General features: G+C 42.5%; 1 protein-coding gene across 3 annotated transcripts in view; it reads left to right on the forward strand.

The window, feature by feature from the left end:
* The window catches only part of sptssa (serine palmitoyltransferase, small subunit A), a 31,787-nt gene extending 17,922 nt beyond the window's left edge, over positions 1-13,865 (forward strand). For all 3 annotated transcript variants that reach the window (XM_048538358.2, XM_048538357.2, XM_059649198.1), the window contains 2 exons: positions 8,325-8,464; positions 13,122-13,865. In XM_048538358.2, the coding sequence (XP_048394315.1) occupies positions 8,362-8,464; positions 13,122-13,225 (207 nt within the window). In that variant the 5' untranslated portion in view covers positions 8,325-8,361 and the 3' untranslated portion in view covers positions 13,226-13,865. The remainder of the gene's footprint in view (positions 1-8,324; positions 8,465-13,121) is intronic.
* The last annotated feature ends 2,117 nt before the right edge of the window (positions 13,866-15,982 follow it).

Genomic DNA, 15,982 nt, shown 5'->3' on the forward strand with positions numbered 1-15,982 from the left:
CATCATGACTACCTATTTATAAAACCACGTCCATTCTGTTTTTGGATTTGAAACCTTTCCTCAGTGCTCCCATTCTTTAATTACTATTTTGCTTACCAGTTAATCCAAGACGGATCCTTTCTCAACTCATTGAATTAGGCCCACCAGTTAAATGTTCTTGTGCTTTTTTTCCCCTTGTCCTTTTCCACAACCCTTCTAAATTTGGCCTGTTGCTTGACTTTTTTTCTAAAATAGTTTTCCCATAGCTATACAATGCACTACTGGCATAAATGTAAACTACCTCTACGCAAAACTTTATCTGAATTTGTTTCCTTTAAAATAGTTCATCTACATTTTGTTTTTGAAATTTAATGTACATTTAAAGCCATCTTCATCTGAACCAAACACTGACTCCCACAGCTACCTAGAATACACCACCTCCCACACAACTTCCTGCAAAAATGCCATCCCCTATTCCCAATTCCTTCACCTCCACCGCATCTGCTCCCAGGATGAGGCATTCCACTCCCGTACATCTCAGATGTCCTCCTTTTTCAAGGACAGCAACTTCCCTGCCGCAGTGGTCAAGAACGCCCTCGACCGTGTCTCCCACATTTCCTGCAACTCATCCCTCTCACCCCGTCCCCGTAATAACTAACAACAAAAAAAAAATCCCCCTCATCCTCACATACCACCCCACCAACCTCCGGATCCAACGCATCATCCTCCGACACTTCGGCCATCTGCAATCCGACCCCACCATCAAAGACGTTTTTCCCTCCCCACCCTTGTCTGCTTTCCGGAGGGACCACTCTCCATGACTCCCTTGTCCGCTCCACGCTCCCCTCCAGCCCCACTCCTCCCGGCACTTTTCCCTGCAACTGCAGAAAGTGCTACACCTGCCCCCGCACCACCTCCCTCACCCCCATCCAAGGCCCCAAGAAGACTTTCCAAATCAAGCAGAGGTTCACCACATTTGCTAATGTGGTATACTGCATCTGCTCTATACGTAGTAGCCTCCTCTACATTGGGAAAACCAAGCAGAGGCTTGAGGACCGCTTTGCAGAACACCTACACTCGGTTCGTAACAAACAGCTGCACCCCCCCAGTCGCGAACCATTTCAACTCCCCCTCCCATTCCTCAAATGGCTTGTCCATCCTGGGCTTCCTGCAGTGCAACAACGATGCCACCCAAAGGTTGCAGGAACAGCAACTCATATTCCATTTGGAACTCTACAGCCCAATGGTATCAATGTGGATTTCATAAGCTTCAAAATCTCCCCTCCCCCTACTGCATCCCAAAACCAGCCCAGCTCATCCCCGCCTCCCTAACCTGTTCTTCCTCTCACCTATCCCCTCCTCCCACCTCAAGCCGCACCCCCATTTCCTATCTACTAACCTCATCCCAACCCCTTGACCTAACAGTCCTCCCTGGACTGACCTATCTCCTCCCTACCTCCCCACCTACGCTCACCTTTACTGGCTCCATCCCTGCCTCTTTAACCTGTCTGTCTCCTCGCCACTTATCTTCTCCTCTATCCATCTTCGATCCGCCTCTCCCTATTTATTTCAGAACCCTCTCCCCATCCCCCTTTTCTGATGAAGGGTCTAGGCCCGAAACGCCAGCTTTCCTGCTGTTTATCCAGCTCCACACCTTGTTATCTTGGATTCTCCAGCATCTGCAGTTCCTATTATCCACGATACTGTGAATAAGAGCCTTCTGCAATGAGCTGTGTTATTGAATATATCTCCTATTCACTATATTTTGTGATATGTTTTGTATATTGTTCATTTCTCAACCTGGAGAGTATTAATTGTTAATTTTCTTGTGAGAATCTTGAATAATATGGCTGGAATGCTAAATGGATATAAGTTAGACTTTATAAAGTCTCAGCAACAAAAAGCATGCCCACGAAGTGGTTCGTGAAATGTGATTTTTGTGTTCCAATTTAAAAACTAAAAGCAAAGCTTTAGTCTTAAAGGGTAATAATTAGTAGATATATTTATTTTTGAAAGTTACCTAGCAGTTTCAGTTATGAAAAACACAGGTGTAGAGCTTAGCCGTATATGTGGATAAAAAATGGAAGTAAGAGCAGTCTGTTCTCGTCGCAGGTTTTTACTTGCTTGAAGATTTCTCTTTCCAAAGTGACAGGGTTACAAGTTTGAAGTCAGAATTCAGCAGCTGCATTAGTTTTTTTTTAGTTAACTAGTTGGAAGTTTCTTGTACGGGTGAACTGAACAGAACAGATTCTGAGAAGTGGTGAAACTCCCATTATTTTGCTTTCACAGTAAAGCATTTGTAGCCTTTGAGAGTCTGCTTCAATGCAGTAATCCCGCAGGCCCGACCAGGCCCCCTCCACCGACACTGCCTGCCCTGGTCGACCCATCGTCTCAGCCTGCTCCTGCCCCACCGAACTCATCTCCACCTATCTGGACTCCATTTTCTCCCCTTTGGTCCAGGAACTCCCCACCTATGTCCGTGACACCACCCACGCCCTCCACCTCCTCCAGGACTTCCAATTCCCTGGCCCCCAACACCTCATATTCACCATGGACGTCCAGTCCCTGTACACCTGCATTCCGCATGGAGATGGCCTCAAGGCCCTCCGCTTCTTCCTGTCCCGCAGGCCCGACCAGGCCCCCTCCACCGACACTTGCCTGCCCTGGTCGACCCATCGTCTCAGCCTGCTCCTGCCCCACCGAACTCATCTCCACCTATCTGGACTCCATTTTCTCCCCTTTGGTCCAGGAACTCCCCACCTATGTCCGTGACACCACCCACGCCCTCCACCTCCTCCAGGACTTCCAATTCCCTGGCCCCCAACACCTCATATTCACCATGGACGTCCAGTCCCTGTACACCTGCATTCCGCATGGAGATGGCCTCAAGGCCCTCCGCTTCTTCCTGTCCCGCAGGCCCGACCAGGCCCCCTCCACCGACACTCTCATCCGCCTAGTGGAACTCGTCCTCACACTCAACAACTTCTCTTTTGACTCCTCCCACTTCCTACAGACTAAGGGGGTGGCCATGGGCACCCGCATGGGCCCCAGCTATGCCTGCCTCTTTGTAGGTTACGTGGAACAGTCCATCTTCCGCACCTACACAGGCCCCAAACCCCACCTCTTCCTCCGGTACATTGATGACTGTATCGGCGCCGCCTCTTGCTCCCCAGAGGAGCTCGAACAGTTCATCCACTTCACCAACACCTTCCACCCCAACCTTCAGTTCACCTGGGCCATCTCCAGCACATCCCTCACCTTCCTGGACCTCTCAGTCTCCATCTCAGGCAACCAGCTTGTAACTGATGTCCATTTCAAGCCCACCGACTCCCACAGCTACCTAGAATACACCTCCTCCCACCCACCCTCCTGCAAAAATTCCATCCCCTATTCCCAATTCCTCCGCCTCCGCCGCATCTGCTCCCACGATAAGACATTCCACTCCCGCACATCCCAGATGTCCAAGTTCTTTAAGGACCGCAACTTCCCCCCCACGGTGATTGAGAACGCCCTTGACCGCGTCTCCCGCATTTCCCGCGACACATCCCTCACACCCCGCCCCCGCCACAACCGCCCCAAGAGGATCCCCCTCGTTCTCACACACCACCCTACCAACCTCCGGATACAACGCATTATCCTCCGACACTTCCGCCATTTACAATCCGACCCCACCACCCAAGACATTTTTCCATCCCCACCCCTGTCTGCTTTCCGGAGAGACCACTCTCTCCGTGACTCCCTTGTTCGCTCCACACTGCCCTCCAACCCCACCACACCCGGCACCTTCCCCTGCAACCGCAGGAAATGCTACACTTGTCCCCACACCTCCTCCCTCACCCCCATCCCAGGCCCCAAGATGACATTCCACATTAAGCAGAGGTTCACCTGCACATCTGCCAATGTGGTATACTGCATCCACTGTACCCGGTGCGGCTTTCTCTACATTGGGGAAACCAAGCGGAGGCTTGGGGACCGCTTTGCAGAACACCTCCGCTCAGTTCGCAACAAACAACTGCACCTCCCAGTCGCAAACCATTTCCACTCCCCCTCCCATTCTCTTGATGACATGTCCATCATGGGCCTCCTGCACTGCCACAATGATGCCACCCGAAGGTTGCAGGAACAGCAACTCATATTCCGCCTGGGAACCCTGCAGCCATATGGTATCAATGTGGACTTCACCAGTTTCAAAATCTCCCCTTCCCCCACTGCATCCCTCAACCAGCCCAGTTCATCCCCTCCCCCCACTGCACCACACAACCAGCCCAGCTCTTCCCCCCCACCCACTGCATCCCAAAACCAGTCCAACCTGTCTCTGCCTCCCTAACCGGTTCTTCCTCTCACCCATCCCTTCCTCCCACCCCAAGCCGCACCCCCAGCTACCTACTAACCTCATCCCACCTCCTTGACCTGTCCGTCTTCCCTGGACTGACCTATCCCTTCCCTACCTCCCCACCTACACCCTCTCCACCTATCTTCTTTACTCTCCATCTTCGGTCCGCCTCCCCCTCTCTCCCTATTTATTCCAGTTCCCTCCCCCCATCCCCCTCTCTGATGAAGGGTCTAGGCCCGAAACGTCAGCTTTTGTGCTCCTGAGATGCTGCTTGGCCTGCTGTGTTCATCCAGCCTCACATTTTATTATCTTGGAATCTCCAGCATCTGCAGTTCCCATTATCTCTAATCCTTTAGCTGTGTTGCCTTTCTCCTTCTACCTACTGAGACCCCACGTACCTCTGGTGACTCTCAGCTATGCTTGGAGTTCTGTCAAAATGATTTCTCATAGCATATTTTATACATATCAAAACTTCAGATGGCTACTATGTTAACTTTGATGAATCACTGTTCCACAAAGCCAAGTCAATTATACTGTAATTTCCTGTTCTCTCAGATGCATTTAATTCTCCCATCCTTTGAAAGGTCTATTGTGTTACTTGGTAGGGGGAGGGGGGGTGGTGTAATTGGGTTCTAAATGTCTACATTTCTTGAAGCTCCGATAGCACACTGCCTCTGTTTTTTTTTGCTTCAGCAAATCAGTAAGGACAGTGATATGGTTCATGGGAGCACTTTGTAGGATTCTGTGTTCATGTTAACAGATTAGTAACCTTTACAAAATATCATACAAGTACACAGTCATGACAATAATTTAAGCTCCGTTGGGTCATCAGACCAAAGCAAAGAAGCACAGTGAGATCTTTTGGATGCTCCCAGCTTGGTCAGTATATATGGGATGTTGCAATGCAGTCTACAAAGGAATCATGCCATTCGAGTGGAAACTTGCAACAGTAGCAAAAAAGATTGTTGCCTGGAAATAACAAATACATTTATCAATTAAAAACCATCTTTTTAGCACCATGTTCTGCAAACACTTGCGTAGTCTCTTCCAGGTTTATCTGGCCACTTCTGGAATATTTTGTCCAGTTCTGGTCACCCTGTTATAGGAAGGATGTTGTTAAGCTCAAGAAGGTTCGGAAGAAATTTACCAGGATGTTGTCAGGTATGGAGTATAGAGATAAAGTATGAAGTGTCTAATATCTATTTTTAAGTAATATGGTAATATTTAAGAAATATTTTTAAGTAAGCCTTGGATTATGAAGAAAATTCATTGCCCTGAAATGTTGCACAAGAACCCATTTTACATGCTGAATTGCAAACTAATTAAGACTCAAGTTAGACCTTATTCATTGAAGTGAAAGTGAAGATATTACAAGTTTTAATTACAATATAAACCTCACTGGCACTGAAAATTTACTATTATGAATAGCATTCCTTCAGATTATAATTATTGTTGGAGATTTTTTTTTTGTCTATTTGTCTCAATTCATCTTTCTTTATATTTCATTCCTGTACCTAATTTGACATTAACTATACTAACTTGCACTTCCTGGTTCGCTCTGTATGTCTCAGAGAAGATTCTTCAATCTGATTTGTTTGAAGAGACACGATGTTCCTTACCTTGTTTATGCATGTCGCTGCATTGGATGCTAGTTGTGCTGTTTTGGCTGACAAATTACCTTAAGTTCTGCTGAAAATATCTGCAGAAAACATGTGTAATGAATGACTAGCACCATTCATTAGTCTTCAACAGGAAATGCTGGGCCAATAATTAATTGTAATGAATTGTATTTTTGTAAAATGAAAAATAGTATGGATACCAGAAATTTCAAGTGAAAACAAGAACAAAAATTGCTTGAAATACCGTCTGGATCAGACAGCATGTGTGGAGAGAATCAGTGTTAACGTTTTACACCAAGATGAACTTTTGTCAGAACTAAAAATTGCTCTACACATTGCTTGATGTATCTCTCATCTCCCTCACTTTCTGTAATGCGCATTCCTTAAACTACTCAACCTGTGTATCTCTTTCCATGCACGTCCCCGCCCTTCTGCCTTCTGAAATACATACTACTTTGCCTAGTCTTGGGAAAGAATTTGTTCCCATAAATCATTTACAGTAGGACTTACAAGTTCCCAATTATACAGGCATTGGCTTTCATTCACCGTGATATCAATGTGTTGTTTTACCTGGAACTAATACAGGTTGGTGAGATGAGTTATGACTTGGGTGTTTAACATCTAGTGCAATCCAGGCCACTAAGAGAGCTTTGTCTAACATGTTCACAGACATGGGAGGTTATCACAAAGTGCATTATGGTAGCTGATGGTTTCAGCAGCTAAGACCAGGATGAAATTAGAAAGAACAGGTTTTGTAGTGGATATGTTTTGAAAATGATCTGTGCATTAAAATATGACAGTAAGCTTTTGAAAAGTCTGGCTCAACTTAAGACAGTTGTTAGGGGGAGGATAGAGTGGTGGTGAGAGGGTGTTGTGGGGACTTGGCTGTTGATAGAGTTGAGGGGACAAAAGTCGATGTCTTCAGTCTTCTCCATATTTACTTTGAAGAAGTTTCCACTCATTCAGAATTGGATTTTGCATTTAAAATCTGATGGTCTGGAGACAGTAGAGGGTCAAAAGAAGTGGGTGGTGTTGAGGTAGAACTGGGTGTTGACAGTGTTCATGTAAGAACTGATGCTGTGCTTTTGGATGATATTTCCTTGGCTACTTGTAGAAGAGAAAATGCCAAGCACGAAGGTGATGCAGAGGTAACTGTATGAGGCCAGGAAGAAAAGGCACTGTAAGTGATACACTGGGTATGTTTAGAGAAATAAGAATTGGCACCAGGCAAATGCAGTTTCACCCAGGTGAAGGATAAAGGAAAGATGCTGTGTGACTGAGAATCATTTTTCTTACCTTGACTTGAGTGGAGCCTGGCTTGGATGAATTCAAACATGAGTTCCAGGCAAGATGTGACAAGTGATAATGTTTCAAAGATATGGAGAAGAAAAACATTTTTCTTTGTCATTTGTAAAAACAGTGATCAGAGGTTTTGCGCTTTTTTTGAGGAATGGGTGCTACCTGAGAGAATAGTATTGTTGACAATATCAGCTAATGGGTGCCAGCTGGTAGCAAAGTTGGATGGTCAGCAGTTAAGTGGAGATATGAGGGTCTCATGAGCAAGATGTGTTTAGTGAGAATGAGGGGAATTAGAAGGGAATCTTGAGAAAGATGCATGTTTGTGGCTTGCGCATGGCAAGGAAGAACTTTGGCCTGGTGCACTGAGGAAGGGAAAGAAATGGTAGCTGGATGGTTTGCATATGAGAAGTGAAGATAATGTGGTGAGAAAATCTTGAAATGATTCTTGAAACATTAGAGAGTGAGGATTTTAAATGATAGCTGAAAGGGATAGAATAAGATGAAATACTCAAAGGAGAAATGCAATAAGAGCAAGGGAACTTAGCAAAGTTTAGGTTAGATAAGCCACAACTTGGCTGATGAACATTTGGAACGGAGAAAAATACAGCAAGAAAACATGGTAATTTATAGTTTGATCACTACAATGTATCACTTTTTTTTTACTGTTTGATTATTGGACATTTGTACTGTAATTAACTGAAGAACTTTCACCAAAATCACGTCAGGCCGTGACATTGAAGTATGGATAGCTTAAGCTACTGCCTCCCAAACCCTTTCCCACAACAGCCCCATTCTGAGGCATGAAAACTGTGCCAATCTCACCGTGAGTAGAGGCCTCCTTTGGTTGATGTGCTGTTATTACTGGGGCAGCCATTGCTGCTCCAGAGCTCATGACCCCAAAATTTCAACTCCTGATTTGACTTGGCACCTAAACCCCACTTTGGGAAGTTCTGACTCAAGCTCTTATTGTTTTCATTTTGCCTCCAGAAAAGAATATTCCACCTCTGTAAGCTGCATTTTGGATGAAAGAGCAATGTTGTTTTACAAGTAAATGAGAGAGATAGTGACTAATGACATGTCTGTGTTCTTTCCAGCTTGTTGCAGTATTTGGAGGAAATCAAACCAGTGACCATGGCACTGGGAACAGCATGGAAACAGATGTCTTGGCTTTACTACCAGTATCTGTTGATTACTGCACTCTACATGTTAGAACCCTGGGAAAGAACCATATTCAGTATCCTTGTAAAGTGTGTGTGCGTGTGTCATTTTAAAAAAATTTGTTATTTGAGTATGGTTGTCTGAGTTCACCATTCATGCAAATGATGCTAGACAACACTTATTGTAAAGTTTAGAAATGACTGGTAAGTTTGTACAAAATGTCTGCTTTACGCTGAAAGCAAATATAATCATAAAAACATAGAATCCCTGCAGTAGGGAAACAGGCTATTCAGCCCATCAAGTCCACAGCAAATCTCTGAAGAGCATACCACTCCCCTGCCCTATCCGTATAACCCTGCATTTCCCATGGCTAATCCTCCTAGCCTGCACAACTCTGGATCTTCTCTGAATTAAACATAAGCACAGAGGACAAGATTTCACAACCAGTCAGTCAACTTATCTTGTGCAATATAAATTGTTACTCCCTTTAAATTTTGTGTTCTTGTGTTTGTCCTGATGTGTTCAAGATTAAAAGCTTCAACAGCATTCACATTTTGGCATGATTCTTTGAAAAATACTTTATGGAATGACTTTTTGCCTTTATTGAAATATTAGATGTTGCAGAATAGTTGTATATCGACTGCTTGTAAGGCAGAGCTATTGCTGGAATTTTCCATCTATGTCCCATCAGCCCCAAGCACAGCAGTGACGTTGGAGAAGAAAGAGTTAGTGGTAATGTTAAATTTCAAATAACAGGAAACCAAAATTGGGAACACCACCACTTGCAAGTTATCCTCCAGGCCATTCACTATCCTGACTTGGAAATATATCATCATTCCTTCACTGTTGCTACATTATAATCTTGAAATTCCCTTCCTGCTGGCACCGTCGGGTCAACCTATGGCACATGGACTGCAGCAGCTCAAGAATGCAGCTTACCACCACCTTCTCCATAGCAACTAGGGATGGGGAACAAATGCTGGCCTAATCAGTGATGTGCTCATCCCATGAATGAATTAAAAATAATTCAGACTTTTGTGTTGTAAGAAACTGCTGTTATATTAGGATAGGTTAACAAAATCAAAATATATAATGTCTTAAGGAGCAACTTATAAACCATTGAACACACTACTCCAATGTTATTAATTCTTGTAAAAGACTAGTGCAGGCTATGGAAAATAAATTTGATAGTGTATGCACAATGCTGGGAGATGCAAATAGTACTAAAATAGAGAGTAGTAAATTAGTACAAAGTGTCGGAGTAAGGGCAAAAGTAATGAATTCTAAACCTAGGTATATTTTGTGAACGTATGGCATACAGTTAGTAAGATTGGGGGCTACAGGTCTTTTGGGGTTAGGATATAGTGATAATAGAGACCTAGTTTAAAGAAGGACAAATTTGGTGTAAAATATTTCTAGTTACATGATGTTCAGAAAACATTGGGAGGGAAGAAAAGGAGGAATTTGATGTTTTTCATTAAGGATAGTTTTGTAGTCCTAGGAAAAGAGGATATTTCAGACAGTTCAAACATATTTTTTGCACTCATTGCCCTGGTGCATAAAGTGAGAATTAAGAGCTAACACAGTGTATAGCTGGAGGAGCACACCAGGCCAGGCAGCATCAAAGGAGCAGGAAAGTTGACATTTCGGAGTTGGGACCCTTCTTCAGAAATGGGGTGTTCATTTGGCTACAGCTAAAGAATGAGGGGGGATGCAGTTATACAACTGGGTGTAACGTGTAGGCCACCAGCTAGTGGGAAGGATATCGTGGAATGACTCTGAAAGTTATTCAGAGATCCAAACATCATAGAATAGATACGAGAGGATTTTAAGCATTGTTCCAGTACTGCACTTATTCAGAAGCTCTGTGCATGCTAATCATTGCATTGATGCAAAACTTCTGCTTCCGTAAGCTACTGCTGCATGCGGATCTCAAGAGACTCACATATCAGTAGATGAAATTAATTGTAATGTTGATTTTAAGTCCATGTTGACTGGGATAGTGGGTAGTGTAAGGGTAGCAAGGAACGACTAGATCGTGCTGCAGGAAATTCTCCTGTTTAAAAAGAAAGTAGGCACTGCTTGATCTGATTTTCTTCTTTTTTGGGAATGAAGTGGACCAAGTAGAACAAGTGATAGTGGGGAATATTTCGGGTAATAATTATTATATCATTACGTTTAGAATGTTGGTGAAAAATGGCTTGCATCAATTTTAGGGAGATGTTGGCCTACAGGAATTATCACTGGACTATTAATCCAAAGACCCAGGTAATGTGGTGGGGACCTTGGTTTGAATCCCACATGGCGGAAAGTGAAATTAGGAATCCAATGGTGATCATGAAACCTGTTGTTGATTGTCAGTAGAACAATGGTTCCCTTATGTCCTTTAGAGAAGGAAGCTGCTATCCTAACCAAGTCTAGCCTACACGTGATTGCAGACCATGTAAGAATGACATTTTCCTTCTTTAAAAGACTGCAGACTGTTGAGATTTAACTGCCCTCTTGGCGTTTAGGGAAAGGTTATAAGTGCTGGCCTGGGTACTGGAAGAACTGCACTTTTGTTATCTGTTCAGTCACTTTACAGCCTTCTGACTTCACTGTTGAGCTCAACAACTTCAGACTGTGAATTCTGTCCTCATTTTGGATCCCCTCCTTACTCTTCCTCAACTTGAAGTGTCTAATTTTCTTGGTTTTGCTTTCATTAGAATTGACCTATATTCTGCAATTTACATCTACTCTCGAACTAAATTCCCCTCTTCCAACCATTACCACTTCCTATGTCTTTATTTGATCTCACATTTCATCTCATCCAACTTCTAACTTTCCTCTGACACTCTTTTCTGTTCAACTTTTTCCTCCCACCTCTTTCTACAAATATAAATCCAATCACTTTTCCATCTCTCCCTACGCTTTTGAAGGAATTACACTTGACTCAGTTAAATGAGTGTCTCCATAGCCTTAACCCTAGTTCTCACAGACCAGCTGGGCTTTTAATCACTATTTTTGTTTCACTTTTTAATTTCAGATTTTAAGCACCTGCTGTTGAAAAGGTTTCTGTTGTGTTCTGATTTTTTCTTAGTTTGAAGTGAGCTTTTGATTTGACATTATACTTAATCTGCTTAATTCTCATTCAGATAGTAAGAACTGCCAATGCTGAAGTCAGAGATAACAATGTAGAGCTGAAGGAGCACGGCAGGCTGGGCAGCACCAGACAAGCAGGAAAGTTGATGTTTCTGGTTGGGATTCTTCAGAAAACCTCATTACTGAAGAAGGGTCCCAACCCCGAAACGTCAACTTTCCGGCTCCTCTGCTGCCTGGCCTGCTGCGCTCCTCAAGCTATACAATGTGTTACGCCTTAATTCTCACCTTATGCACCAGGGCAGTGAGTGCAAATATGTATGTTTGAACTGTTGTGATAAAGCATTTTTAAGTCAAAATTTTGTGTGTGTGCGTGTGTAATGCTAAAAGGCTTATACATACATAATTGTATTGACTTTAAGACTAGCCAAAGCTAGTTAAAACTGGCAGAAACTCCGTTTTGAGTTTATTAACATTAACAATGAATGTCTTTTGTTTCTGATCCATCTGGAGCTAATCAATACTTATACCATTAACATTTAGCCCCTTCTAATTAAAACTGATCTGGCATCCTAAGAGTGATATTGTTTGTCTCACTCCTTATTGGTTAACATTTGTAATTTAACTTATTCCTGTCTAATGTTTAGTTGTCAGAGATTAGTATTTTACTGTTCTGTTTACTGCTGCAGTTAAACTACAAAAACTAAGGTGATATAGAACATAGAACAGTACAGCACAGAACAGGCCCTTCAGCCCACAATGTTGTGCCGACCATTGATCCTCATGTATGCACCCTCAAATTTCTGTGACCATATGCATGTCCAGCAGTCTCTTAAATGACCCCAATTGACCTTGCTTCCACAACTGCTGCTGGCAATGCATTCCATGCTCTCTCAACTCTCTGTGTAAAGAACCCGCCTCTGACATCCCCTGTATACTTTCCACCAACCAGCTTAAAACTATGACCCCTCGTGCTAGCCATTTCTGCCCTGGGAAATAGTCTCTGGCTATCAACTCTATCTATGCCTCTCATTATCTTGTATGCCTCAATTAGGTCCCCTCTCCTCCTCCTTTTCTCCAATGAAAAGAGACCAAGCTCAGTCAACCTCTCTTCATAAGATAAGCCCTCCAGTCCAGGCAGCATCCTGGTAAACCTCCTCTGAACCCTCTCCAAAGCATCCACATCTTTCCTATAATACGGCAACCAGAACTGGACGCAGTATTCCGAGTGCGGTCTAACCAAAGTTTTATAGAGCTTCGACAAGATCTCACGACTCTTAAACTCAATCCCCCTGTTAATGAACGCCAAAACACCATATGCTTTCTTAACAACCCTGTCCCCTTGGGTATTGGATAATGTTGAAATGTTTTATTTTAAATAGGCTGATCAGATAAGTTAAGCTTTGCGAATCAAGTAAGCTCAGCTCTTGGGTTGAAACAAACCAAAATTACCATTCCTCCTTGCTATTCACTAATGTCACTGTAGAATTTTTATGTATGACCATCAATTGAGGTGGGTTTAAAATATTGGTTTTAAAAATATCTTTCCCCCTTCTGTAGTTGTGCCAGAGGAATCGTATTATGTTCCATGCTCGCTATCTCCTCTTCTAGGTAAATAGTTCTATCAAAATCTATTCCTTAACTATACTGTTTAGACTCCCTATTAATATCTATTGTTGGGATGGCTGTATACACCGGTTATGTGTTTATGCCTCAGCATATTATGGCAATATTGCACTACTTTGAGATTGTTCAATGACTGCCTTAAGCCAGAATGAAGACCAGAAACACACAAGGGAGAAAGAAGGTTCCTCTTCAATGACTGGTTGGTTTTAAATAACTGTCAAGAATGCTGTTGAAGATCAACCTTGTTGGACTATAAAGGAAGTAGAAGTTTATAGCGTGGCAAATCAAAATGGTGTGGAGTGTATTTCTTGGTTTTGTATTTATTGTTTTAATATGCATTCTTGCAACATAATGAGGTGCCCTTGTTTGTTAATCTAGTTATTATATTTACTAATGTGAGTGCTTTAATTGCCTTTGATATTGTGCACATTGCATTGTGAATGTGTTAGTTGTACATTTTTTAAGAAAAATGTCAATTGGTGTGAAGCATTCCATATATACATATAAGTAATTCAAGTAAACTTGGACCTAAGATTGATTAAATATTTGGTAATGTCAAGCTATAAAGAAAACAAATTTTTAAACTTTTTTGAGCTTTTTGGCAGTTGAAGATCTAATTGGAATTTTCACGAGATGCATATTTTGAAGTATGTTTCATTTTTAATACCATTTGTGAAGTGATCTTGCTCACCTATAAGACTTGTATAGAATTCTAAATAATGTCATTTTTTGGTGTTCTACAATTCATACTAAATATAAAATACTTGTGATGACTTTTCTTTGTTTTGTTTCATTGCATTTTGATACTTTGCTCAGCCTCCAAATAGGAGTAAATGCCTGTCTTCAATCAGTGTTAGTACCATCAGGATGCAATACAATATAACTCACCTTCTGATGTCCACTGCTGGTTTTAAACAAAAAAAGTCTTTTCCCCACGCTATGCAATTCTGTTTTGGCTTCTTAGCAAAGAGCAAGCAAGACTTAGTGAACAATAACTAAATAGTGTCTGAATTTAGCAGTTAAACAAGTTGTTGACAATTATAATTATTGACAAATGCCCCCACCATTGTTTCATCTGTAAAATCAAATGATTCGTATTCCTCTATTTCTCTTGCCGGTCAAGTTCAACCACTTAAGTGAAAGTTGTTATGTTCTGTTATCCTTCTAATTTTGCAAATCATTGGGAACTGACAAACAGACTAAGCTGCTTCATGGGCTTTCTTACTTATTTTAGGAAGTTACCTGATCTTGAAACAGAAGCAAGAAGTGCTGGAGAAACTCAGCAGGCCTACCCGCATCTGTAGAGCAAAACCTAATTAGGGAATTCATGGTTTGAGTCCAGTAACCTTTTGTCAACTGTGTCACTGGACTAAACATTGACCCTGGTTTTCTGTTTTACGGTTGCTGCCCAACCTGCTAAGTTTCTCCAGCACTTTTCTGTTTTACTTTTAAGGTTTCCAAATTTGCAGCTCTTTGTTTTTATCCTGATCTTTTTGGCCTGGCGAGTGTTGAATCAACCATCTAAATGCCCCTAGGAGATAGGCAGCCTCTCCTGCTGAGAAAGTTGTTTTGAGGAACCGCAGACAAGCAAATCGATTAAATGGGTCATTCGGATTGACCAATTTGGGCTGAAACGTTTGGGAAAACTCTCCCAGATCCTTCATTTGAATGAAGCAATAATCTTTACCTGAATAATATGTATTTTCAACAACTCTACTTTTCTTCCGCACTTACAATATTGCATCTTATAGGAACCCTTAAGACTATTTGTAAATTTAACTAATGAACAATTACTAATTCCTTAAGCTATTAGAGATGTCAGGAAGGTGATGTGCTGTGATTGCAGAATATAGGAGCTACTGGACACCAGTAGGCCTGATGCAGGGCAACCACATTTGCAGTGAGCTCAGTGATATTTAAATAGAAGCTGAGCCACAGATACTGCATGCATCGGGGAGGGGTAAGTTACTGGACACTTTTTAGTCCAAGAGGTGATCATGTCCCTTTTTAAAGTCTTTTGATTTGGCAAGTGATCAGAGGCAGATAAGTTAAGTGTAACAGTACAGGATCCTGAGTCCTGTCTTGATGAAGTGAGAGCCAAGGCTGGTTGACTATCCATGGCACTGTGGTACAGGAAGTTATTCAAGAGAAGATAATTAAAAATAACCCATACAGCATCACTAGGATGATATTCTGGCAATGACCATCTCTAATGAGACTTACGAACTGTTTGCCCCTTTGCATTCGATTGCATTTCCATTGCTCACTATAACATCATAGGGATTAACATTGACAAGAAATAGGAATGGATTAGCTATATAAATACTGTGCCTGCAAGAGCAGGTCAGAGGTTAGGAATCTTGCAACAAACAACCCAGCTCCTAATTCCTAAAGATTTGTCCACTATCTATTAGGCATAAGCCAGGAATGTGATGGAGTATTGCCTGATGAGAGCAACTCCAACATCACTCGCGAAGTTGACACCATTTAGGACAAAACAGCCTGATTGGCATTGCAACGACAACATTATCTCCCCCTGCACTGAGGCACAGTCGCAGTAGTGTGTACCATCAACAAGATGTACTGCAGAAATTCGCCAATATTCTTTCATACTATCTTCCACACACATGACTACTTCCATCTAAAAGGACAAGGAAAGCAGTTAAGTGGGGCTGTTGCGTCAAGATCCTTGAACTCCCTCCCTACCAACATTTCAAGTCAACCTACACCAAATGGACAACAACGGTTCAAGAAGGTACTTTGCTACCATCTTGTTGAGGATAACTAGAGACAGGCATTAAATGCTGTCCTAGCCAGCTATGACCATGTCCCATTAATGAATAAGAGGAAGAAAAAACTTTGGAAGTTATCAAAGCAAAAGAAGGACACT

The sequence above is a fragment of the Stegostoma tigrinum genome, chromosome 10 (genome assembly GCF_030684315.1).
Source record: "Stegostoma tigrinum isolate sSteTig4 chromosome 10, sSteTig4.hap1, whole genome shotgun sequence".
Lineage (NCBI taxonomy): Eukaryota > Metazoa > Chordata > Chondrichthyes > Orectolobiformes > Stegostomatidae > Stegostoma > Stegostoma tigrinum.